At 56.9% G+C, this 26,591-nt stretch overlaps 1 protein-coding gene across 1 annotated transcript in view; it reads right to left on the bottom strand.

The window, feature by feature from the left end:
- TCF3 (transcription factor 3) overlaps positions 1-23,939 on the bottom strand; it is a 46,445-nt gene extending 22,506 nt beyond the window's left edge. The window contains exons 1-3 of the mRNA XM_064371199.1: positions 22,995-23,939; positions 22,498-22,608; positions 18,460-18,532 (exon numbers count right to left, since the gene is read on the bottom strand). Of these exons, the coding sequence (XP_064227269.1) occupies positions 18,460-18,532; positions 22,498-22,569 (145 nt within the window). The 5' untranslated portion in view covers positions 22,570-22,608; positions 22,995-23,939. The remainder of the gene's footprint in view (positions 1-18,459; positions 18,533-22,497; positions 22,609-22,994) is intronic.
- Between the last annotated feature and the right edge of the window lie 2,652 nt (positions 23,940-26,591).

Genomic DNA, 26,591 nt, shown 5'->3' with positions numbered 1-26,591 from the left:
GATCCTGGTCCCATACGTGTGCCCCAGCAAACAGGGCAGCTGCCGAGGCCAGTGCGGGCTGGTTGAGTGAGGATGGGCACAGCGCCAGCACCTCTGGGCCTCAGTTTCCCCTCTACACACCCACCTGTTGCCCGGTCCCCTCCAGCCATAGCCCCACTGGAGACAAGCTCGTCCATGCTCAAGGCGCCCCAGGAGTTGCGAAGACCCCCAACCGAGCAAACGGGATCCTCCTGGCACCCCAGCCCTCACCCCCTGGAAGGCCTGGCATGGGGGGGGCCGCCTGAGACCCCACACCCAGGGATCGCCCCTGAGGCTCACTCCAACAAGCTCCTGCAGAGGCAACGCAGCCTCAATCTGCCCTTTCGGGGAACCCTCCCTCACCCAGCCCTCGGCCTCCTCCTTCTAGAAATGACAAAAATAGGGACAGCCCCCACATTAATACAGTTATTAAAGTCCCCCCGCCAATTAATTATGCATTTTAATAACCCAACATGAATATTCATAGTGCATCCCTTGCTCTTGTTCTAATTAAAATGTACTAATAGAACAAGGCGCTGCTGTCAGAGTGTTTTTTTTGTGACTTTCTGGGTGCAGCACTGCAGAGTGGGTCCCTGTGGGAAGGACACCTTCCTGCCTGGGCCACCCTGGCCGCCTCGGGAGAGGCCTGCAAGCGGACGGGCCAGGGCGCTCGGAAGCGGGCCCAGGAGCTGCCCACCCCCCGGGCTTCGGATCCAATTCCAGCGACAGGGGTGTGGAAGCTGCCCACCTGCCTGGGCTGCCGTGAGGGTAACCAGGGAAGATGCTCTTTCAGAGAGGCCGTCAGTGGCCGAGGGATGCTCAGTGCTGATGACTTCCCAGCCCCGGTCTCCACCGGGCCCCTCCTGAGAGGGACTGGGGGCTGATCCTGGCCTGGTGGCTCGTTGGTAAATGGGAGAGGGGGCTTCAAAAGGCGTTCAGTAAGTACTGGGTAAGACTGAAGGGGTCAGCAAATAGTCCACATGAACCAAGTCTGGACCCCAGCCTGCTTCCAGTCAACTTTCACGGGCACAAGCTGGGCGCGTCTGTCCATGTACTGTCTGTGGCTGCTTTTGCTACAACAGCAGAGTCCAGCAATTGCCATAGAGACCACTCGTCCTGCACAGCCAGAAATATTGACTCCCTGCTCCTTTCTGGAGAAGGCTGGCTGACCTTGATACAGAAGAATACTGCCCAAGTGGCTTCAGCTACCTCTGCACAAGAAACCCAATCGACCGACTTCAGTACCAGGAGTGGGGTCACCACGCCAGGCAGGCAAAACCCTTGGTGGACACGGGCCCTGAACACAGCCCTGTGTACCGCCCCTGCCCCAAACCCTCAGGCACACCGAGTGGTCTGGCTTCAGATGTCCTGGGGACGTCATCCTGCAGCCCCAGCTCTGCAACGCACGCCCCACTCAGGTGCTCAGGCTACAGTTTGGGGAGTCCCCCTCCCACCTGCCCTCCTCCCAAAGGAACAGCAGCTCCGGCGCAGCCCAGTCCCTGTGGCAGCTTCCTCCCCAGTCTGTCGACATCCTCAGGCAGCCTGATGGAGCCTTGAGAAGCAAAACTTGGCTCTTCTCCCTCCTTCTAGCCTCTCCCATGGCTCCCCATCGCCCTCAGGGTAAAGAACCAACTCTTCCCTGACCTCACCTCTCTCCTCTTCCCCCACACACGAGGTGACCCCCATCCACGCCCCCTGCCTGAGCCCCTTCCCAGCCTGGGGCCCCCAAAACGTCCATCTTCAACATCTTCATTTTACTCATAAATTACTGTGCTCCCAAGAAAACTTGGGAGGATAAAAATGTTCTCCACCTCGCGCCGGGCGCGGTGGCTCATGCCTGTAATCCCAGCACTTTGGGAGGCCGAGGTGGGTGGATCACGAGGTCAAGAGATCGAGACCATCCTGGCCCACATGGTGAAACCCTGTCTCTACTAAAAATACAAAAATTAGCCGGGCACGGTGGCTTGTGCCTGTAGTCCCAGCTACTCGGGAGGCTGAGGCAGGAGAATTGCCTGAACCCAGGAGGCGGAGATTGCGGTGAGCCGAGATCGCGCCATTGCACTCCAGCCTGGGTAACAAGAGCGAAACTCCGTCTCAAAAAAAAAAAAAAAAAGAAAAAAAAAAATGTTCTCCACCCTGGCTGTCCAACACGGGAGCCACGCTACCAACTGCTGGAAACGTGGCCTTTTTTAAATCACGTTAAAAATTACATTAAAAAATGCATACATGTGCCTGTTGTGCTGAACAACCCAGTCCTCAACAGCAAATAAAGTAACAGCAACAAACACCAAGTACCACGATTGCACCTGAGAACCAATTAACGCCTGCACGGCCACCACACGCGCTGCTCACGCGACAACGACCACCAAGTACCACGATCGCACCTGAGAACCAATTAACGCTTCCACGGCCACCACACGCGCTGCTCACGCGACAACCACCACCAAGTACCACCACACGCGCTGCTCACGCGACGACCACCAAGTACCACCACACGCGCTGCTCACGCGACGACCACCAAGTACCACGATCCCACATGAGAACCAATTAATGCCTCCACGGCCACCACACACGCTGCTCATGCAACAACCACCACCAAGTACCATGATCGCACCTGAGAACCAATTAACGCCCCCATGGCCACCACACGCGGTGCTCATGCGGGCTCCGTTCACTGGGGCGTGGAAGGCGGCTGTCAGATACAGGGTCACTATGACCCCCAGGCCTGGGGCTCACCTTGTCTCTTTCTCTTTACTATTAAAATCTTGAAGGCCGCCGATGTGAGCCTGTCCCACTGCCCTGCCTGAGGTCTGGCCCCTGCGGTTTACGATGCTCCTCAGACCCATTCCCAGTCTCCTGTGGGGTGCGGAGGGGTGAGATCAGACAGAGGTTTGGACTTGGGGGTGGCTTTTACTTGGGTAGGACAGCATTCAAAAAAATTATTATCATTATTATTTTGAGACAGGGCCTCGTGCCGTGACTCAGGCTGGCGTGCGGTGTTGTGATCTCGGCTCGCTGCAGCACCCGCCTCCTGGGTTCAGTGATTTTCCCACCTCAACCTCACAAGTAGCTGTGACCACAGGCGCCTGCCACCACGCCCAGCTAATTTTTATATTTTTAGCAGAGAGGGAGTTTCATACGTGTTGGCCAGGCTAGTCTTGAACCCCAGACCTCAGGTTATCCGTCCGCCTCGGACTCCCCAAGTGCCGAGATTACAGGCTTGAGCCACCGTGCCTGGTGAATTTTTTGAATTTTTTTGTAGCGGTGGGGTCTCACTACATTGCCCAGGCTGGCCTCAAACTCCTGGCCTCAAGCGATCCTCCCACCCTGCCCTCCCCGGAAGTGTGGGATCACAGGCACGGGCCACCAGCAGAGCATCCACTTCACCTGAGTTCAAGCCGTGGGAGAAGGTGAGGCCGGCACGTGCTGCAGCCCAGCCCCGCCCTGTGGCCGCTCTGGGTCCATCCTCTTGCTTTGTTTTCTTGCTCAGGGGCCGCAGGCCGTGGCACACGCACCCAGCATTCTGAGAGGGCCAGCAGTGGGGAGAAAACGTGCCTGGGGCAGCGCAGAGCCCTTCCCTGTTGGACGGCTGAGGAGATCCCGTGGGAGCCCTCCTCCATCTGTCCCTGATGTCTGGGGGTGGCGGGGAGGAAAGCAGGGCCCTGTGGCCTAACCCTGAGCAGACACCCCCGAGGCTGGAGAAAGCGAGTGGAACCACACAGCACCCAAGAGTGGCAGTCCTGAGCCCCGAGAGTGGCCGGACGTGTCCTCGGGCAGGCAACGAGGCTGGGCAGGGAACACAGGCAACTCCCTCCCTCAGAACCAGGGACGCCTCGCAACCCGCTCCCCCGGGCCCTGGGGTTTCCCTGGAGGGCACAGCTTACCCCAACAGTGGGCGTGGCACACAGATGTAAGTAACAACTCAGAGAAACAGGCCCCACTCTGGATGTCAGTGACCGCAGAGAGAACTGACACCCCCATCCCACGCCTGCTTCCGGGTGTGGGGACCAGAGAGCCCGCCCCTCAAAACAAGTTCAGAAACCAAGCCGGGGCTGGGCACAGTGGCTCACGCCTACAATCCCAGCACTCTGGGAGGCCGAGGCGGGAGGGCTGCTTTAGCCCGGGAGGTCGAGGCTGCAGCGGGCAGTGACGGCACCACTGTACTCCAGCCTGGGTGACAGAGTGAGATCCCACCTCAAAACCAAACGAGAATCCAACCTGTGATCTCTGAACAAGCAGCAGACACGAGAGGGAACCCAACACATGGGGAAAAGACAGAGGAGTTCAACTGTTTACTCTAAAAAACAGAAGACTGTCAAGACTGCAAGCCTCACAGATCCTTAAAGAAATGTCACAGCCGGGCCGGGCGGATCACCTGAGGTTGGGAGTTCAAGGCCAGTCTGACCAACGTGGTGAAACCCCGTATTTATTTTAAAAAAAAAAAAAAAGAAGAAAGAAATGACACAGCCTGGGGTTTTACGGAATGAAGTGGGGCAGTGAGCACATTTAACCACTAACCAGAGACTCCCAGAACCCGTGCCAAACAGGCAAACGAGCGCAAGCCCCGAGGGGGCATTCTGCGAGTTTTTTCTCATTTCACCAAAACCTTGCAATGGCTTCCATCATCCCCACCGTACAGATGAGGAAACCCATGCGAAACACAGATGTCATTTGCTCAGGCCCTCACGGTAAGCAGAAGCCACTACATAAAGGTACAAACGCCCCCTAGTAAGACGCACACACACAATTATGAACGGATGCAATGTTTTTTAAAAGGAGCGATTTGCTGACACCAAATACCCGCAGGGAAGAGAAACACACAGGCTCCATTTTCACTTTCTCACGGAAGGGGGCACGTGCGATTTCACTACGGAAGCTGAGAGCGCGAGAAACGGAGTGTTTAAGCGCGTTACTCATAACGCAGAGTACCGACCACTACACAGAATCACGGCCTTAAACGCGCCATTCAAAACCAGGAAGGCAACCGGCAGCAGAGGCGCCAAGCAGCACAGAGCCTGCGAAACGGCGCGGGAAAACACGCGCGCCCTGGAAGCGAAACCGCGCGGGAAAACGCGCGCGCAACGGAAGCGAAACCGCGCGAGAAAACACGAGTGTCCTAGAAGCGAAACCACGCGGGAAAACGCGCGCGCCGAGGAAGCGAAACCGCGCGAGAAAACGCGAGTGCTCTGGAAGCGAAACCGCGCGGGAAAACGCGCGCGCCCTGGAAGCGAAACCGCGCGGGAAAACGCGCGCGCCCTGGAAGCGAAACCGCGCGGGAAAACGCGCGCGCCGCAGAAGCGATCCAGGGGCGGCAGCACACAGGCGGAAAAACAGACACTAAGCCTACGGAAGGAAAGGCTGAGAATTAAGATGGACGGGCGTTTAATGCCTCATCTAAAAACACGGCGCCTACAAAAGACACTTGCAGAACAAGCGACTCAGGAGACACAACCAGGTACGCGGAGATCTGCCAAGCAACGCGAATGAAAAGGAAGGGTCGTAACATTCGTTTCAAAGTTTCTTCCTTTTTTTTTTTTTTTTTTTTTAACAGAGATGGGGTGTCACCATGTTGGTCAGGCTGGTCTCTAACTCCTGACCTCAGGTGATCCACCCATCTCGGCCTCCCTAAGTGCTGGGATTACAGGTGTGAGCCACCGCGCCCGGTCCCTTTGGTTTTTTCTCTTGAGACGGAGTCTCACTCTGTTGCTCAGGCTGGAGTGCAGTGGTATGTTCTTGGCTCACTGCAATCTCTGCCTCCCAGGTTCAAGCGATTTTCCTGCCTCAGCCTCCCGAGTAGCTGGGATTACAGGTGTGCACTACCACGCCTCGGTAATTTTTTGTATTTTTAGTACAGACAGGATTTCTCCATGCTGGTCAGGGTGGTCTTGAACTCCCGGCCTCAGGTGATGCGTCCACCTCGGCCTCCCAAAGTGCTGGGATTACAGGCTTGAGCCACTGTGCTCAGCCACATATCAAAGTCTCAATTCAAGGGAGGTTTCTTTGAGATGGAGCGTCGCTGTGCCACCCAGGCTGGAGTGCAATGGAACGATCTGAGCTCACTGTAACCTCCGCCTCCTGGGTTCAAGTGATTCTCCTGCCTCAGCCTCCTGAGTAGCTAGGATTACAGGCATCTGCTATGAAATCCAGCTAATTTTTTGTATTTTAGTAGAGACGGAGTTTCACTTTGCTGGCCAGGCTGGTATCAAACTACTGACCTCAGATGATCCGCCCACCTCGACCTCCCAAAGTGCTGGGATTACGGGCGCGAGCCACTGCAGCAGGCCAAGGGACTTTTCTTTTGTTGCTGACAATGACTCAGTCCACAGTGAAATCCAACTGTCCTGAGCCCGCATGTGCCCACAAACCTGGCATCCAAATACTTCAAAATATACGAGAAACTGACAAACAGCATGGCGGGGAAGGGCGGTGCTCTCAGCCTGACATGAAAAAGATTAAACATCTAAATATGGGCCGGGCGCGGTGGCTCACGGCCGTAATCCCAGCACTTTGGGAGGCCGAGGTGGACGGACCACGAGGTCAAGAGATCGACACCATCCTGGCCAACATGGTGAAACCCTGTCTTTGCTAAAAATACAAAAAATTAGCCGGGTGTGGTGGCGCATGCCTGTAGTCCCAGCTACTTGGGAGACTGAGACAGAAGAATTGCTTGAACCCTGGAGGCGGAGGTCGCAGTGAGCTGAGAATGCGCCACTGCACTCCAGCCTGAGCGACAAGAGCGAAACTCTGTCTCAAAAAAAAAAAAAAAAAAAATCCAAATATGGTCCAGCTGAAACCTACAGGCCTCGCAGCTTCAAACCCAAGAAGCCCTCAAGCACTCGTGAAGGAGGGCAGAAACAGCCCGTGTTTCAGCCTCGGCAGAGGAGGTCCGCACCCTCCAAACGGTAGCTAGCATTCAAGCCAAAGCTGATTGTTGGCCCTGGAGACCTGGAAGTCAAGAAGGGCCCTCCAACTTGGAACTCAGAAACCTCTGAAGAAACCTGCCTTCAAGAGGACATTAGAAAAAAAAAAAGCATGAAACGTCAGTAATACCAGAAAAACATGCACTATGGAAGCCAATGAGACAGGGTCCCCGGGGCGCAGTCCTCAACAGCCCCGTGATGAAACAGCAGACGGCGGACGTCAGCAAAGGGGGCCTGCGATTTCAGAGTCACCAGAAAACCTTTAGAAGAAGAAATGCCGACAGAAAAGCAGTCAACTGATCAGTATCGATTTGCCAATGAATCGGATTCTTCGGAAGCAAAGTCAATGAAATGGAGGATGCACGGGGCAGCCCAGTGAAGGGCAAAGAAACCAGAGTGAGCGCACTGAGGACACGGGCCCGGCTGCCCCGCACAGACTTAAGGACGGGTGCTTCCGAGTGCTGTCTGAGAGCCGAACGGTAGCACAGCTTAAGATGTGACTGAAATGATTTAAAATATATACATATATATTTTTGAGACACAGTCTCACTCTGTGGCCCAGGCTGGAGTGCAACGGCGCCATCCTGGCTCACTGCAAACTCTGCCTCCCGGGTTCAAGCGATTCTCCTGCCTCAGCCTCCCAAGTAACTAGGATTATAAGGACCCATCACCATGCCCGGCTAATTTTTGTATTTTTAGTACAGACAGGTTTTACTGTATTCGCCAGGCTGGTCTCAAACTCCTGACCTTGTGATCTGCCCTGCTCGGCCTCCCAAAGTGCTGGGAGTATAAGCCATCGTGGCTGGCCCTAACTCTTATACTTTTAGTAAAGACAAGGTTTTGCCACATTGGTCAGGCTACTCTCGAACTCCTGATGAAGTTATCTGCCCTCCTCAGCCTCCCAAAGTGCTAGGATTACAGGCGTGAGGCAGCGCAGCTGGCTGAGCAGCGGGTGAGTGGGAAGCCGGGACCTTCCGGGTCCCGTATGCACTGCTGCTGGCCGCCCGCCATGGATCTTCAAACAGGACAGGGGTCACATCCTGAACATGGCAAAAGCAGGCAGACAGAAGGTCCATCTTGAACCCACAGCCAGTGTCAGGCTTGCCAAGGAGGGCTGAGCCAACCCGCCTGCCCAGAGTGGGGTCCCCACCATCGCCCCCACCATTTGGTTCTAGAAAAACCATACAATGTAAAAAGCACAGAGGCAACGCTAGGGTGGGGGGAAGCTGTGGGTCTGGGGATAAAACAGTGATGGCTCACCTGGAAAACTGGACCAAGTAAAAAACACAAATAACTGGCCGGGCGCGGCAGCTCACGCCTGTAATCTTGACATTTCGGGAGGCCAAGGCGGGCGGATCACCTGAAGTCAGGAGTTCGAGACCAGCCTGGCCAAGATGGAGAAACTTCATCTCTACTAAAAATAAAAAATTAGCTGGGTGTGGTGGCGCACACCTGTAATCCCAGATACTTGGGAGGCTGAGTCAGGAGAATCGCTTGAACCCAGGAGGTGGAGGTTGCGGTGAGCTGAGATCACAGCAGTCATTGCCCTCCACTCTGGGCAACAAGAGCGAAACTCCGTGTGAAAACAAACAGAAAAACCGAAGGGATGTCTCAGGAGTGAACAAAGACAGAAAACGAGCACGGCCGAGCGTGGCGGCTCACGCCTGAAACACCACTCTTCGCGAGGCCAAGGCAGGAGGATTGCGTCAGCTCAGGAGTTTGAGACTAACCTGGGCAACACAGACCCTATCTCTACAACGAATACCAAAATTCGCTGGGCATGGTGGCGCACATTCATAGTCTCAGCTACGCGCGGTCCAGGAGGTCGAGGCTGCGGTGAACCACGAACGGGCGACTGCACTCCATCACGGGTGACAGAGTGAGACCCGGTCGCAGAAAAAAAAAAAAAAAAAAACCCAAAACCCAAACGAACGAGGGAAACCACCGTACACTGTTACACAGAAAATCCTCAAACACCTACACGCCACCCTGTCTGACGTACGTGCGACCAAATTACACCCCAAACCAGCAACACGATTAAGCGTCTTACGCTGCAATTTTCAAAGCTTATTTTTTTTGTTTTGTTTTTTTTTTGAGACGGAGTTTCGCTCTTGTTACCCAGGCTGGAGTGCAATGGTGCGATCTTGGCTCACCGCAACCTCCGTCTCCTGAGTAGCTGGGATTACAGGTGTGCGCCACCATGCCCAGCTAATTTTTTGTATTTTTAGTAGAGACGGGGTTTCACCATGTTGACCAGGATGGTCTCGATCTCTTGACCTCGTGATCCACGCACCTCGGCCTCCCAAAGTGCTGGGATTACAGGCGTGAGCCACCGCGCCCGGCCAAAGCTTATTTTCAAACTGCGGACGACAAAGGAGAGCTTAAATGAGCGGGTCCGATACCAGGTCCTCACGATGGGACGACTCAGCACTGTAAAGGCAAACGCTTCTTGCCAAATTTGTCTATGAATTTAACATAAAAAAAAAAGCTCAAGTTTCTTGTGGGGAGGGGCAGGACATGTGACTTAATTGTTGTAAAGATCATGAACAAGAATCAGGTCGGGGGCGGTGGCTCATGCCTGTAATCCCAACACTCTAGGAGGCTGAGGCAGGTGGCACCTGAGGTCAGGATCAGGACCAGCCTGGCCATGAAACCCCGTCTCTAATAAAAATACACAATTAGTTGGGCATGAGAATGAGCACACGCAGTCCCAGCTACTCAGGAGGCTGAGGCTGGAGAATCGCTTGAACCCGGGAAGTCGAGCTTGTAGTGACCTGAGATCGTACCACTGTACTCCAGCCTGGGCGACAGGGCAAAACTCTAACTCAAAAAAAAAAAAAAAAAAGGAATCAGCAGAATCGGCACGCTGGAAAGTATGGGGGAAAGGACATCTAAAACAGAACAGAAGCAGGACGGCAACTAAAACCGAGCCGCTGGCTGGGCGCCGAGGCTTACGCCTGTGATTCCAGCACTCTGGGAGGCCGAAGCAAGAGCTTCCCCTGAGCCCAAGAGTTCAAGACCAGCCTGGGCAACGCGGCAAGACCCCTGCCTCTAGAAAAAATTAAAAATTAGCCACGTGTGGTAGTGTGCGCCTATGGTCTCAGCTACTCGGGAGGGTGAGATGGGAGGATGGCTTGAGCCCAGGAGGTCGAGGCTGCAGCGAGGTATGGTTGTACCAGCGTCCTCCAGCCTGGGCAACAGGCAAAACCCTGTCTCCAAAGAAAAACAACAAAAAACAAGCAGCAACATAGGAAACGCTACAAGGCACTTGGAATCATCAAGAAAAGATTTCACTTGGTTTATTCTGTTGTTGGATAACCTCTTAATTTAACTACTACTTCTGTTTCTGTTTGTTCCATTTGTGCTAATAACGAGAATGCAGAAGACTATGATTCTTCCCCCAAGCGCAGCTTTGGCCACACCTCATAGTTTCTGAGTTTACATTACTGCCAACTCCTGTCTATTGTGTCACAACCGTTTTAATTCCTCTTTAACCCAACAGATGGATAAAAACTTCCCAGTAGCAAGGCTCTTTTTCTGCTTTTTGGTCCTTTTTGGTCCTTTTTTTTTTTTTTTTAAATTGAGAAGAGGTTTCTCCACATTGGTCAGGCTGGTCTCAAACTCCCAACCTCAAATGATCTGCATGCCTTGGCCTCCCAAGGTGCTGGGATTACAGGCGTGAGCCACTGCACCCAGCCTGGCTTTCTGGTCTTTTATTTCTGCTTTTACTACATTCATCTCAGAGGATGTGGCTTATCCTTATTTTCTTTCATGCTACAAGTTTTCTTTGTACCAAATATGTATACCGATTTTTTTTTTTTTTTTTTTGAGATGGATTCTTGCTCTGTTGCCAGGCTGGAGTGGAGTGCTGTGATCTCAGATCACTGCAACCTCCACCTCCCAGGTTCAAGCGATTCTCCTGCCTCACCCTCCCGAGTAGCTGGGATTACAGGTGCCTGCCACCATACCCCACTAATTTTTGTGTTTTTAGTAGAGACAGGGTTTCAACATGTTGGCCAGGAGGGTCTCGCTCTCTTGACTTCATGATCTGCCTGCCTCGGCCTCCCAAAGTGCTGAGGTTACAGGTGCGAACCACAGCCCAGCCATATACCCAATTTTATAAAAAGGATGTGGTCCTTATTTACAGGCATGACCTTTAAAACAAAGCAGACAAGTGCTTCTCCCCAGAATCACCAGGGACGCTCTCGCAGGCCCACCCAGCCTTCCTTCCTTGTAGTGGTGCTGGGTGGGAAGCCAAGGTGTGCTCTGAGTAGCCCCATGGGGCAGACGATGCTGACCTGCCTCAGCTCCACCCTCGCCCTTTCACTCTTCAGGGCCCCTCCCTCTCACCCGTTCTCACTCCCTTCCTCTGCCCAGGACCGCCCAGGCACACCTTTCTCCCCTCTACTATCTTCTGCCATCTCCTCCTCACGCTGAGGTGGTGGGAAACAGGCCTATGAGAAAGGATCACACCGTCCCACCTAGAAGTGAGAAGAGTTTCAGGAAGGGCACCCAGGCCAGAAAACCACACATCTGAGATTAAGACTTCGCAGAGGCCCGGCATGATGGCTCAAGCCTGTAGTCCCAGCACCTCAGAAGCCTGAGGCAGGAGATCACTTGAGCCCAGGAGTTCAAGACCAGCCTGGGCAACAGAGGGAGACCCCATCTCTGCTAAAAAATAAAATATGGCCGGGCATGGTGGCTCACACCTGTAATCCCAGCACTTTGGGAGGCTGAGGTGGCAGATCACCTGAGGTCAGGAGTTTAAGACCAGCCTGGCCAACACGGTGAAACCCCATCTCTACTAAAAATACAAAAATCAGCCGGGCATGGTGGTGGGTGCCTGGAATCCCAGCTACTCGGGAGGCTGAGGTGAAAGAATCTCCTGAATCCAGGAGGTGGTGGTTGTAGTGAGCCGAGATGGTGCCACTGCACTCCAGCCTGGGCAATGAGAGCAAAACTTGGCCGGGCACAGTGGCTCACGCTTGTCATCCTAACACTTTGGGAGGCTGAGGTGGGTGGATCACGAGGTCAGGGGATCAAGATCATCCCGGCCAACATAGTGAAACCCCATCTCCATTAAAAAAAAAAAATTAGCTAGGCGTAGTGGCGTGTAATCCCAGCTACTCGGGAGGCTGAGGCAGGAGAGTCGCTTGAACCCAGGAGGTGCAGGTTGCAGTGAGCCGAGATCACACCACTGCACTCCACTCCAGCCTGGCGACAGAGCGAGACACAGTCTCAAAAAAAAAAAAAAAAAAAAAAAAGCAACGCTCCGTCTCTAAATAAATATTAATAAAATGAAATTAATTAGCTGGGTGCAGCTGCTCACACCTGTAGTCCCAGCTACTCAGAAGGCTGAGGCAAGAACACAGCTTCAGAGCAGGGGGTCAAGACTAGCCTGGGCAATAGGGTGAGACCCTAGAAAATTAAACCTGTAAGCCACCAAGACAAACTGAAAACCTCCATCATTAGTAACATTTACAAACGAAAAGTCAGAAGAAAGGCCGCAACATAAACGAAACACTGAGTTTCAGCTTCTTGGCCGGTAACGTGGGGTAATAACCGCGCCTACTTTGCTGACCTGTTAGGACTGAGAATGTCCAGCGAATAAGCCAAGCTCTGTGTCCGACACACGGTGCTCAAGAAACGGTGAGGTGAGCGGTGGCTCACACCTGTATCCCGGCACCCTGGGAGGCCCAGGCAGGCGACTGCTTGAGCCCAGTTCAATTGAGAACCCGTCTCCATTGTGAAAATTCTGTAAAAAAGGGGAGCTGCAGCGGCTCAGGCCAGCTGTCCTGGCGCTTGAGGAGGCTACGCGTTCCAGGCTAGCCCGGGCAACAAAAACAATTTGTTAAGAAAAAAAAAAGTAATGTAAACGGTTGTACTACTGCTGTTGTGAAAAAGTCAATGAGGTAGGCGGGCACGGTGGCTCACCTGAGGCCAGGAGTTCAAGACCAGCCTGGCCAACATGGTGAAACCCCGTCTCTACTAAAAATACAAAAACTTATCCACACGTGGTGGCAGGTGCCTGTAGTCCCAGCTACTCAGGAGGCTGAGGCAGGAGAATCACTTGAACCTGGGAGGCAGAGGTTGCAGTGAGCTGAAACTGCACAATGGCACTCCAGCCCGGGCAACAAGAGCAAAACTCAGTCTCAAAAAATATATTAACGAGGCAACAATAAAAAGAAAAATGATATAGCCAACAGCTTGGGTGGATCTCCAGGGAATTATGCTAACATAATAGAAAAAAGCCAATATTCAAAGTGAAAAACTGGGCTGGGCACAATGGCTCAGATGTGTAATCACAGCACTTTGGGAGGCTGAGGCAGGAGGATCACTTGAGCTCATGAGTTCAAGACCAGCCTGGGAAACACAGCAAAACGCCATTTATACATTTGTTTCCCTTCTGCAGACAGGGTCTCCCTCTGTCCCCCAGGCCAAAGTGCAGGGGCACAATCTCAGCTCATTGCAACCTCCCCCCACCCGCCAGTTTCAAGTGATTTTCATGCCTTAGCCACCTGAGTAGCTGGGACTACAGGTATGCACCACCACACTCAGCTAATTTTTGTATTTTTAGTAGAGACAGGGTTTCATCATGTTGGCCAGGCTGGTCTTCAACTCCTGGCCACATGTGATCCACCCATCTTGGCCTCCCAAAATGCTGGTATTATAGGTGTAAGCCACCACACCCAGTTGACATTTTTTAGAGACAGGGTCTCACCATGTTGCCCAGGCTGGTCTTGAACTCCCAGGTTCCAGCAGTCCTCCCACCTCGATCTCCCAAAGTGCTGGGATTACTGGTGTGAGTTGCTGACCCAGCCCTCTACAAATGAGATACTTTTGCAATTAGCTAGGTGGTGCGGGCCTGTGGTCCCAGCTGCTCACAAGGCTGAGGTGGGAAGCTCACTTGAGCCCAGACGTTCCATGATACAGTGAGTTATGACTGCACCACTGCACTCCAGCCTGGATAACAAAGTGAGACCCAGGGATTAAAAAAAAAAATGTAGAGATGAAGAACAGATTACTGATTCCCGGGGTTAAGAAACGTGCATGCCTTGAAAGTGCAGAGAAGTCTCCACACACACATGCACACACACGCACTCACACACACGCATGCACTCAAACACGCAGATACACGCACACACACACTTGCACGCACTCACAAATACGCAGACACACGCTCAGACACACGCATGTACAAACGCAAATGCATACACACGCACATCCAGATGCTCAGACATCTGCACACACTCAGGTGCACACACGCAGACACACACCAACACACATACATTCAGATGCTCAGACACCCGCACACACACTCGCACGCGCACACACCGACACATGCATACACCCACACACACACGCACGCACACGTGAGTGTGAAGCGGTGGAACGTGACCAGGCTCCACGGGTGGCAGCGATGCCAGCTTCCCAGGTCTGACGGCACCACGGGCAGTGGGTGGGCAGGACGGTACCCCTGGGTTGGCCGCGTGAGAAGCACACCCTCTGCCACTTCCCATGAATCTTGAATGACTTCAGAATAAAAAAAGTGGATCGACTCCACGAACGAGGGCTCAAGAGAGTAACAGAAAATTCACCAAAAAGCCACGCACAGGGTCTATCTCCTTCCGAAAAGATCACCCTCTATTAACCAAATGAATGGCAGGAAAGGACATCAGCTTTGTCACCTATCACATGAGAGACCATGTTGTCACCATGTTGGCCAGGCTGGTCTCGAACTCCTAGCCCCAGGTGACCCTTTTGCCTCAGCCTCCCAAAGTGCTGGTATTACAGGCGTGAGCCGCTGCGACCGGCCACAAGGGACGTTTTTAAGTGAAAAAACATCCACGGAGGTCAGGCACAGGGGCTCACACCTGTAATCCCAGCACTTTGGGAGGCCAAGGCGGGCGGATCGCCTGAGGACAGGAGTTTGAGACCAGCCTGGCCAACATAGTGAAACCCCATCTCTACTAAAAATACCAAAATTAGCTGGGCATGATGGCATGCACTTGTGGTCCTAGCTACTCGGGAGGCTGAGGCAGGAGAATCGCTTGAGCCAGGGAGGTGGAGGTTAGGGTGAGCTGAGATGGCGCCACCGCACTCCAGCCTGGGTGAAAATAGCAAATCTCCAAACAAAAAAAATCCACGGACCTAACAATTCCACTCCCTGACACTCACCCAGAGGAAATCCCCGGCGCCAGGTTACTCCAGGGTTTTCTCTAAAAACAGAGGTGTCTGCTCTGTGACTTGTCATTCTGAGCATGCGTTACACTTACAATCGCACAGAGAAAGCTACGGGGAAATTAAAAATAGGAAGGACTTTCCTTTCCTCTGTCAGCGAGCATTTCCTGGTGTCTCTCGTGGCCCTGGATCCTGTCTTTTTTGGCAGGAGATGAGGTGTCACTCAGAGATCTGTGCCTGAGTTTCCAAAAATGGGACGTGGTGGGCAGAAGAAGGCGTACAGAAATTACTCCTGTTTAAAATGCTTTCCAGCCCAGACAACCGGGAAATCCTGGTTTTCCTTAAGTTCATCTCTAATGCCTTATTTGTTTTACTTTTGTTTTGAGACAGGGTCTGGCTGTTGTGTCCAGGCTGCAGCGCAGAGGTGCGATCTTGACTCACCGGAGCCTCCGCCCCCCAGGCTCCAGCAATCCTCCTGCCTCAGCCTCCCAAGTAGCTGGAACCACAAGTGTGCGCCACCACGCCCAGCCGAGTTTTGTACTTTTACTAGAGATGGGGTTTCGCTGTGTTGCCCAGGCTGGTTTCAAGCTCGAGCTCAAGTGATCCTTTCGCCTTGGTACCCCAAAGTGCTGAGATCACAGGCGTGAACCACTGTGTCCCGCCCCTTTTTGCTTGTTTGAATTGGGGTCTTGCCATCACCCAGGCTGGAGTGCAATGGCTCAGCGCAGCCTTGACCTCCCGGCCTCAAGCGATCCTCCTGCCTCAGCCTCCTATAAGTGCTGGAATTACAGGCATGAGCCACCTCACCCAGTACCTAACTCCTCTCTTGACGCCAATTTTTAAGTATTATAAATGTCGAAGAACAGGCAGAACCTTCACAAGGCAAAGCTCACGTTTAGTTAATTTTCAGGCACACCTTTCACGCTTGCCTGGGCTTCTGACTCTCAGATCTGAAATTTCCTTTCAATCGAGTTTAAGAGAAGCGAGGTGACTTAAACAGGAACTAGAGCAGGGTGCATGAGGAAGGGGCCCAGGTGGAGAACGCGGCCGGAGGACCGCACCAGTGCTGGGGACTCCTGGCGAAGGGCGGGGTCCCTGAAGCCCACCGGGCCCTGCCTGGAAGGAGGCCGCACCCACCATTCCCGGGAAGCGGTGGCAGTTTGGGAAGGAATCGCACAGCTCCGAGGCTCCATCCTGCTGATGAGCCCCAAACTCCCCTCTTCCCGGGTCCTTGGAGAACAGGAGGAGGAGGAAAATGACAGCAGCTCCGGGCCCGGCCAGGACCCCTCCACCCCTCGTACCCACCGACTCACTGAACCCGAAGATAGAACGGGTGGCCATCTTGGGGGAGCTCTGTGGGGGGCTGCATCCGGGGCCAGCGCCACAGCCTGCAGGGGCCGGGAGAGTGGCAGCAGTGAGGGGGGTGCCACCAACTCCAGCCTTGGGGCTCTGCGTCCTGCACCACCCCAGGCTTAGGCTGGTGTTAACCACATGGACTGAACCGGGGTGTCGGGGGACCTCACTGTGTCCAGGAGCTGGGGGGCAGGGGTCCCAGGCTGGAGCAGCCACAACACGTCCCTCAAGAGCGAGAAAGGCAACACGCTGGGCCTCCCTGGGCCGCCAAAGACTCCGCCCCGATGTTGTGGCAGGGACGAGGCAAGACCCTCCCCACCTACAGCGTTGGCGCAGGGCCAGAGCTCCCGAGGAGGCTGTCAGGAACCAGGGAAAACCAATCTGCAAACATTCGAAGGGTTGCTGCTGGGACCGGGCTGGGCGTCCAGGCAGAGGCATCCCAGAGGTAGCATTCTCAGGGCCAGGCGGCCTGCACACCACAGCTCTGGCTACCCGGGCACCAGCCTCAAAGCCAGGGGTGCGCGCCAGAGCTGAGGGGATGAGAGAAGACAGCGGACGAGGGAAGACGCCTCCCACCCCTCCTCCACACCAGGCCCTGCTGTAAGCCCACACAGAGGCCCAGGCGGATGAGGATGGATGACCTTGGGAGCTGCGCCTCCTCCTCCAGGAAGCCCCCGGGGGTTGACCCTCTGCCTCGAGAAGGGAAGCTCAGCACGTCCAGTTCCTGAGGCTGTTTCCGGGGGGCTGGCGGGGTGGCGTTCGGGGATTTCCATGCCTTAGGGAGCATTCCGGCTAGCCATGGGGCCACTTCCTCAGGCAGAGGGGAAGGCCATCGCAGGGCAGTGAGGGCGGAAAACCGATGACCCTCCACGTGGGGGTGGGGGTGCCCAAGTACAGACCCCCCCACCCACCACTCAGAACCCCAAGACTCCAGCCAGAGCCCACCCCGGGGGTCTCCTACAGATAACTACTTCAAGACGGAACTTTCTCCCCAGGTCCCAGAAGTGGGAAGGACACAGCCTCGAGGCCCAGTCCCACAGGCCCCCCCCCAACAAGAAAGATGCTGATGTCCGCAGACACCCACAGGCTCTGAAGCAGCATCGGGAACCTGGCCCAGCCCCCCAACACCTGCCGACAGCCAGAGTGGGCCTCCCACGATGCACATCAGACTCCACCCTCTCTCCACAACCATCCAGGGCTCCCTGCTGGCCCCAATACAAACACAGTGACCCCCCCACCCCCACCAGTGCTGCCTCAGGGCTTCTGTAGGAGCTGTTCCCACTGCCTGGCACACTGTTCCCCAGCCCCTTGCTCTCACCCTCAGGGCTCTGCCCGACACTCCCTCTGCAGACACCTTCCCCAGAGTCCCCAATTTGGGGCAGCCTGGCCCTGGCTGGGGCCAGTGAAGTCCTGGCCATGATTTGGTTTTGATTTTCAGGATTTTCAGACGTCTCCCCCATCTGTCCCGCCCACCGTTGGGTCACCAGGGAGGGTGACCAGCTCTTCCACGTCCGCCTGGGATCTTTCTGGTTTGAGCACTCAGAGTCCCAGGTCCCAGGAATCGCCCCTTAACCCTGGGCAAACCAGGATGGCCAGTCACCCTGGTGCTGGGCCCTGCATACAGCAAGCGCCTAATCCATGCCTAAAGGAAAGCAGTGGAGGCTCACCAGGTGGGTGGGATGTAGTGAGCTGAGATTCTGCGCCACAACCCTCCAGGGCCTCAGTTTCCCCCTTGTGGATGGCTGGAGATCCTCACCCAGACAGAAGCCCAGCCCCAATGCCATCCTAACAGCAAGGCCCCCCTCCTGCCCCTGCCCCAGGCTCCAGGGACACACGGGCAGGAGCAGCTGATTCCGGGGGTCCTCAGGCTGGCTGGCCCTGACCCGGCCTGTGCAGCCCCTCGCCCAGCCTCCCTGGCCCCATGCACCGTCTTCCGCACACCCTCCATCTCTACTCCACTGGCGCCGGCAGGAAGGCGAGGTCCTACCTGAAGCTCCGAACTGCGCGCTGGCCAGGGAGGCGGGCCGGCCCTTCCCGTTGGTGACAGGCAGCGGGAACATCTGCAGGGAGGGAGGGGTGAGGTGAGCGGGGCAGGCAGCAAACCAGACCCCAATCCCGGCTAGAACCCAGGCAGGGAGCAGAGCTGGGGACCCCTGGGGACCTGGAACCAGCCTCCATCCAGGCCCGTCCTGTCCTGCTCCGTCCCACCAGAGACCAGAAGACTCTGAGGCCCCACTGGCCCTCAGCCACGCTGCACCCCGACACCCACGCCCAGAGCGAGGAAACTCCAGACAATGACCATCCTGCTGCACCGCCAGGCACAGCATCCCTGGAAGTGAAAATCTGCTGTTTCCCAGGCATTCACTTTGGGGGGCGGAGCGTCCTGTTTAGACTAAACATACAACTTAACAGCTCTCACGATGACACAAGGTTGTGTTTCTGAGTGACATAAACTTGTCCTCACTTGCCGGCTCTGAAAAGTGAGAGGTTCACCCTGGACAGGTGGACACGAGCCCCCGGACGCCTGAGGCCTGGCTAGCTCCCCGCTTCGGGTGTGTGCACTGGCCCTGGGCGGCAGGGCCTGCAGCAGCGGGTGGGGCTCAGTGTCCCCTACCAGGGCTGGGTATGGGTTTGCTTGGCAGAAGGGGAAATCGAGATGTGGACAGGCAGCAGGCCGAAGACACGGGACGGAGCCCGGGGCCCGCAGGAAGCCAGAGGGGCTGGGGAGAGGCCGCACCACAGCTGATCCGGGGTCTGGGTGCCAGGGGTGTAGGACTGCCACCCTCCTCCCGCCCGGGTCACCGGTACCCAGGGCACTAAGTCCCTCAAGATTAAACGGCTTAGCAGCATTAACCGGAAAAGCCAACATCAACAAAACCTTTTGCCACAGAAAAAAACAAAACCCTCTCTGCCCTGCCCTTCCCCAGGGGGCTGGGTTTTAAAGCTCCCATTTGGGGCTTGAGGGATCAAAGTGGCTGGAATCGGGGCCAGGGGCTTTTTGAGGAGCGGCCAACCCGACCATCCCCGAAACCTTCCCGAGCCAGCCAGGCGAAGGCATGGTGCCTGTGCCACGATCCCGGGACTGGTGTCACCGCAGCAAAGAGGACTCAGGAAACGGGGTTCCATCCCCCACTCCCTGGTTCCACAGAAGGGGAAATGGAGGTCGCACTCTCACCTAGCCCCCCAGGGGAAGAACGGTCACGCGGGCAGGGCTGGCACCCAGGCTGGAGGCAGAGTTCGCCCCGGACCGCACCCCTCCCACCGGCTCAGGGGTGCCCGCCTCCCCAGGGCCATGATCTCCGAGGCCCACTCTCCATTTGGGAAACTGAGGCCAGCGTCGGGGACAGGCAGGCCTGAGCCAGCCCATGTAAGGAGCTGCAGCCGACCGCGTCTCTATTTGCTTTGCCCCCTAGGACGGCAGAGCTGTGCTGACGTGGCGAGGGCCACAGGGTAGCGGGCTGCGTCCTGGGGGTTCCGCAGGCCTCGTGAGCAGCCCAGAAAAGCCCCCGCGCCGCCTGGAGCCTCGGCTTCCTCTTCTGTGAAATGGACTCAGGCTCTGGCTGCGTGGGATGCTGCGAAACCCAAACGCCCATGGGCACCTGCGCTGGGCAGGCGTGGCTGCAATCCTGGGCTCGGGACTAAGCCCCGGACTCCCGCCAGGGACTGCCTGGGACCCATGCACGGCAGGTCAGCGCAGGACAGCATCCCCCAGTCCTCCCTGCCCGACAGAGCCAGCCGAGGTCTGGGCAGCACGGTCAGCTTCCTCCCTCACAGTTATTCAGAGTGGCGGGGGCACAGGGCCACTCTGGGGCTGTGGGCAGGCATTAGGACTGCCTCTGCCCCCCAAACGGGCCAGCAGGTGAAACGCCAGCTCTGGGTAAAGCCAGAGGGGGGAGACGCTGGCGAGGACGTGCACTTCGCTGCACCCAGCCTCGGTTTTCTTGCCTGGGAAAGGGGCTGCTGGCTCCAGCCTGAGATGGGGAGACGAGCTGAGATGCGAGGTGAGGAACAGGTCCTGAGGCTGAACCTGCACCCCCTCCCCCCAAACCCCGATCCGTTCCGGCCCAGTGGTCTGTGACTTGTCAGTTTAACAAAAACAACCAAACTGCACCTTGGGTTACTCAGCCAGGGAGGCAGAAATAAAACGGGCTCGAGGCTCAAAAATACCAGCGCGGCCCTTCCTCGGCCTCGGCCCCTCCCGCCCCTCCGGCCCGGGGCTGTTTTTTTCCGCAGGGGGGCTGGTGGTGTTTCAGTTTGGGGACTTTTGTTTTTGACAGACCTTGGCCTGCGCCTCACCCGGGGGAAGGTTAAATTCAGACTGAAAGTGCCCTCCCCTAACCTGTTTCAACCCCAAAGGCTGCTACTGGGCATGGGGGCGGGGGCAGGACTCGAGCACATCTGCAGACAGGCCAGAAGAAACGGACCCAGGTCCCTGGCTTCTCCAGGAACGCACAGCACGTGGCCCCGAGGCCCTGGGCCTTCAGGACGCCCAGCAGCGGCCGGTGCCCGACGACGGGGCTCTGGGGCTCCAGCCTCACTGTGCCTGCCTGAGCTGACTTCCAAAGGCTGGCACCCTCTGAGCCTCCATTCGCCCAGCTGGAAAATGGGCTGTTCTGGGACAGACCCGAACACCTGGGACTCCCAGGGAGCCGCTCTGCCCTCCCCACCGGCCTGCCTGCTCCCCAGTGATGACCGTGACCGTCACAATGGTGGTGCTGCTGTCTGCTCACTGCCCTGCAGATCGCACTCACTCCTAACCCGGCCTGAAGCCCGGCTCCTGGCATCGTAACTTCGGCACCCACGTGTGACTAACCGCACAGCTTCACGCCTGTGTCCTCTGCCCACCAGGGGAGTCCCGTTACGGGCCAGGTCGTGCCTGCCCCATTCACAGAGGGTGGTCCACTCAACATGGGGCACCCCCTTTTGTTCTTTGAAACAGAGCCTTACTCTAATGCCCAGGAGGGAGTGCAGTGGCACAATCACAGATCACTGCAGCCTCGACCTTCAGGAATCACGAGATCCTCCTGCCTCAGCCTCCAGAGTAGCTGGGACCACAGGCACATGCCATCAGGCCCAGCTAATTTATTTATTTATTTATTTATTTATTTTTAAAGAAATGGGGATGGCCAGGCACGGTGGCTCACGCCTGTAATCCTAGCACTTTGGGAGGCCGAGGTGGGTGGATCACCTGAGGTCAGGAGTTCAAGACCAGCCTGGCCAACATGGTGAAACTCCATCACTACTAAAAAAAAAAATATTAGCTGGGTATGGTGGCGCATGCCTGTAATCCCAGCTACTAGGGAGGCTGAGGCTGAAGAATCACTTGAACCCAGCAGGCAGAGGTTGCAGTGAGCCCATATCGTGCCATTGCACACCAACCTGGGCAGCAGGAGCGAAACTCCATCCCCACCCCCACCAAAAAAATGGGGTGTCACTATGTTGCCTGGACTGGACTTGAACTACTGGCCTCAAGTGACCCTCTCGCCTCAGCCTCCCAAAGTGCTGGGACGGTAGGTGTGAACCACTGTGCCCAGCCCTGCTTCCATTTATTGAAACAGGGTCTTGCTGTCATCCAGGCTGGAGTCCTGAGGCCTTTTACCTTTAATTTTTCTATCTACAATGGAGTAAACAATCCTGATCAGACCCATTTTACAGATCAGAAGATCAAGGCCGAAGTTTGCTTAGCCAGCCAAACTGGGGCCCCAGGACCAAGCTGCTGAGGCCAAGCCCTCCCCACAGAGAAGCTGAAGACCCTGGGTGGTCCTGCCACCTCAGTTTCCCCATCTGTAAAGCAATGGGCTGTACCATGCTGTGTCCGGGAGAAATCCCAATGGCGCAGGCCTTGCCATGGGCTGTCAGCATCCCTGCCAGAGAGCAGCCCACTCTCCCAGCCCCATCCAGGACCTCCCGTCCAAACAGCCGAGGCCCCATCGCTGCAAGTATTCAGCAGATACTCGCCCCGAAAACCTTCCCGTGAACTCTGGGGGCGAGGGGTGTCGGCAGCTGGAGGGGGTTCCTGGCTCACCATGCTGAAGTCCAGGAGGTCACTGAGCTCCTTGTCCGTGCCCACGGGCGCCATTCTCTGCGGCTGGTTCATTCTCCTGGGGCCAGGGTGGGCACCTCAGGACTGGAATCCCTGCATGGTGGACGTGGGAGAGACGGACAGGGAGAAACAGGGAGGGAAGAAGAGCTTAATGTCAAAAGCGCAGGGCAGGGAATCACCTGCCCTGGGGTCTGGCTTCTGGGCGGGCCCTGGGAGCGGGGCCAGGGAAGCTGGAATTCCAGAGTCTGGGTCCCTGAGACCCCTCCCCAGAGGCCATAGGGAGTCTGAAAAATGGGGGGAGGGCATGCAAATATAAACTCCCTACCTCCCCCAGGGACCACCAGGGAATCAAGTTGACAATTTTAAAGGGCAAACAGGGCGGCCAGATCCTCTCCTTTCTCCACCACGTCTATTTCCAACCGCCCCCGGGCTTCCTCCCAGGCCCCCCTCCGAGAAGGGGAGGAACACCCCGACCCTACCCCACCCCGAGGAAAATTTGATGACTCCCCCCCAGCAGCAGATGTCACAGCACGTTGAAGGCCAGGTTGCCCCTAAATTCAACATGAAGGAAACCCACAAGTCAGAAAACCACGAAGCCCTTTTACAAACTTCACGACTTAAGGGGGGGGGAGGTGAGCCCTATGTAGGGACCGGCAAAGCTTCCCTCAACCCTTCAATCTCCTCCCCCCAGAAAACCCCAGTAGTATAAGGGGGTAAAAAAACACAAGCCTAGGTTGCTTTACCGCCACCATGTACCCGGGAATTATTTTTAAGCAAAACTTTGACATCTCCTCTCTCCTGCCCTACGTGGGGGGTACGGGGGTCCCAAAACCAGGATGCCCCTGCGTGGTCCCAGGGGGTTCCATACCAGAATGGGGGATGAGGAATCCACCTGCCAGTTCCCATTCCACCCCCAGAAAAAGGTGCAGAGAAAAATCTTCGTCCCAAAGAAATCCACTCCAGGCCCCTCCAGTTTCCACCTTCCCCAAGAGGTCCCCAGGTGGGGGAGGGGGCGGGGGCAGCCCGGGAGACACCTCCCAGGCTGGGGGTGGAGAGGGGCCTCCGAGGTGGAGAGAGACCCAACTTCAGAAGCGGAGAAATCCCCTCTTTGTCTGCCAACTGGAGGCCGGGTGTGAAACGGGCGCCCCAGCGGAGCCCCTCCCCCGCTAAGTTTTTTTCTTTTTTGGAGGGCGTGTGAAACCGACTTTGAGGGCTACGAAACCGCACTTTTTTGTGGAGTAGTTGAAACCGACTTTAAGACAGACTTAGTTGGAGGGGGTGGCAAGCTGAAACGGGCATGTCTACGTGAGCTGGAAGACTTCTGGGGCGTCCCAAGGACTTTTGGAGACTTGGAAGATGTTTGAAGCCACTTTGCAGGGCGCGGAAGAGGGACCCTGAAACGCCTTTTTCCCAGGGGGAGGCGGCCCAGGAAGCCGGACCCCCCCTCCCCCCGCAGCCGGTGCAGGCGGCGCGGCCCGGGAGCCTTTGAAGCTCGCAGCGTGGCCGCCGCCTCGCCCGCATTAACGCGGAGCAGATGTTCCCCGCGCGCCCCCCCGGCCCGCCCGGCCCCGACCAGCGCCTGCAGCGCGCGGCACCTTCCCCGCGCAGACAAAAGGACGCCCCTCCTGCGCGCTCCCCCCGAAACTCCGCCGCCCTGGCCGGGCCCCCCCAACACCCGGGGAAGGGGGAGTCCCGGGGTCCCCGCGCGCCCGGGTGGCGGGGGCTGTCCTCGCGCCCAAGTTGCTCGGCCCGTCCGGCGCCCCCCGCGCCCCCGCCCGGGGCTGCGCAAAGTTTCCCGAAGTGCCCGGCCCGACGGTGGGGGGACGCGGGCCTGGCGAGCTCCGGGCCCCTCCTCGTCGCCGCCCCCAAGGCGCCGCACGAAGTTGGAGAACAATAACTCCCGGGCCCCGGGGCGCCCCCCGACGCCGCCCCCGCCCCGACTTCCTCCGCGCCCCCCCCCAGCGTGAGCGGGGCGGGCCGGAGTCCCCTGGGCACAAAGCGCGGGGGTCCCGGGCGCGGCCCTCGCCCCCCACCGGGCTCACCTGCTGGGCGCGGCCGGGCACGCGGCGCGCAGGGGGCGGCGGCATGAAGCGGGGCCCCCCCTCGGACAAAGGGGAGTCGCGGCTGGGCCCCCGAGGGTCGCGCGTGGGCGGCGGCGGCGGCGCGCGTGTCCCGGGCCCCTCCCACACCCGCGTGTCCCGTCCCGCGGGGCCAGTGAGTGCGGCCGGCCGGGGAGCCCCTGGGGCAGCGCCGTGCGCGGTGCCCGCGGTGCCCGCCGCCGCGTCGGCTCCGGCCCGCTACGCCCGCAGCCGCCGCCGCTGCCTCATCTTCCTGCGGCGGGAGACATGTTCCGCCCCTCGCCCGCGCCGCCCCGCCCCGCCCCGCGCGGCCCCGCCCTCGCCCCGCCCCCACGTGCCCCGCCCGGCGGCCTACGCGGACCCCTCCGCCATCTTCGGACGGCTCGGTCTCGAACCTCGCAGCTAGGCCTCCCGAGCATGCTCGTGAGGTCCCCGAATCCCCGCCAGGCCCGGAGCCGGGGGCGCGGACGCGCAGTGGAGGCGGTCGGGCCACAGCACGGGGAGAAAGCACGGACTATCCCCGCCCGCGGAGGCACACGAAGGTGTGCGCTTAATCTGACGTAAGCGGATAAGGACCGTGAGATTGAAAGATAAGGCAGAACGTCCTGGCCAATCGGGAGACGTAAAAGCCTGATGGGCGGGGATCCCAGCCATTCGTAATGAGGCCCCGCCTTGTCCCTTTTCGGCCCCGCCCCGCAGGAGAGGCGGGACTCTGCGAGAGAGAGGCCGCGAGAAGCGGCAGGGGTTGGTCCTGGAGTTTTGTTCTCAAGTTGGCGTTGCCGCCCGCCCGACCCCTTCGGCTTGGTTGTATTTGCGTTCCTCGGGTCGGCTCTTCGTGTCGAGTAATTGGAGCGGGCATCCCGGCCCGTAGGGGGCCACGTCAGACCCATTTTCCTGGCAGGGAAACCGAGGCTCTCTCCATCTTGGGGTCCGAGAGCCCCGCGGAGAGCCCGAACATATGTGAATTTGGAACTGAGTTTGGACAGAACTCAGGCCGGATCCGGCTTCCTTATTCTTAGTAGTCGATGTCTACATCTTAGTAAAAAGTGACCCCACCTAAGGCCGGGCGAGGTGGCTCCCACCTGTGATCCTAGCGCTTTGGGAGGCCACAGCCAGAGGATCACTTGAGGCCAGAAGTTCGAGACCAGCCTGGAAAACATAATGAGACCCTCCCCCTCATCTCTAAACATTTTTAAATAACTTGAAATAATTTAAAAAGTTGACCAGACGCGGTGGCTCGCGCCTGTAATCCCATCACTTTGGGAAGGCAAGGCAGGTGGATCACTTGAGGTCAGGAGTTTGAGACCAGCCTGGCCAACATGGTGAAACCCTACCACTACAAAAATAAAAAAATTAACCTGGTGTGGTGGCATGTGACTGTAATCCCAGCTACCCGGGAGACTGAGGCAGGGGAATCACTTGAACCCAGGAGGCAGAGGTTGCAATGAGCGGAGATTGCGCCACTGCCCTCCAGCCTGGGCAACAAGAATTAAACTCCATCTCAAATAAATAAATAAAACGAAATAAAAATACAAAAATTAGCCAGGCACGGTGGCTCACACTTGTAATCCCAGCACTTCGGGAGGCCGAGGCAGGCGAATCATGAGGCCAGGAGATCCAGACCGTCCTGGTCAACATGGTGAAACCCCATCTCTACCAAAAATACAAAAATTAGCTGGGCGTGGTGGCGAGCGCCTGGAGTCCCAGCTATTCGGGAGGCTGAGGCAGGAGAATCGTTTGAACCCGGGAGTCGGAGGTTGCAGTGAGCCGAGATCGTGGCACTGCACTCCAGCCTGGGTGACGAGTGAAACTCCGTCTCAATAAATAAATAAATAAAACACAATCTCCCAGGGCTCCAAAGAGAAATCTACACTCCACTCCCAGCCTGGGAAGACACCACCATCCCGCTGGCCCGCTTGGCTCCAGCCACCCTGCCTCCATTGGTCCAGAACCTGCTAAGCTCATGCCCACCCCGGGTCTCCACATCTGCTGTGCCCT

The sequence above is a fragment of the Aotus nancymaae genome, unplaced genomic scaffold (genome assembly GCF_030222135.1).
Source record: "Aotus nancymaae isolate 86718 unplaced genomic scaffold, 86718_ANA_hifiasm-v0.15.2.pri h1tg000124l, whole genome shotgun sequence".
Classification (NCBI taxonomy): domain Eukaryota; kingdom Metazoa; phylum Chordata; class Mammalia; order Primates; family Aotidae; genus Aotus; species Aotus nancymaae.
The sequence above is the reverse complement of the archived record's forward strand: the minus strand, read 5'-3'. Positions and strand labels throughout refer to the sequence as shown.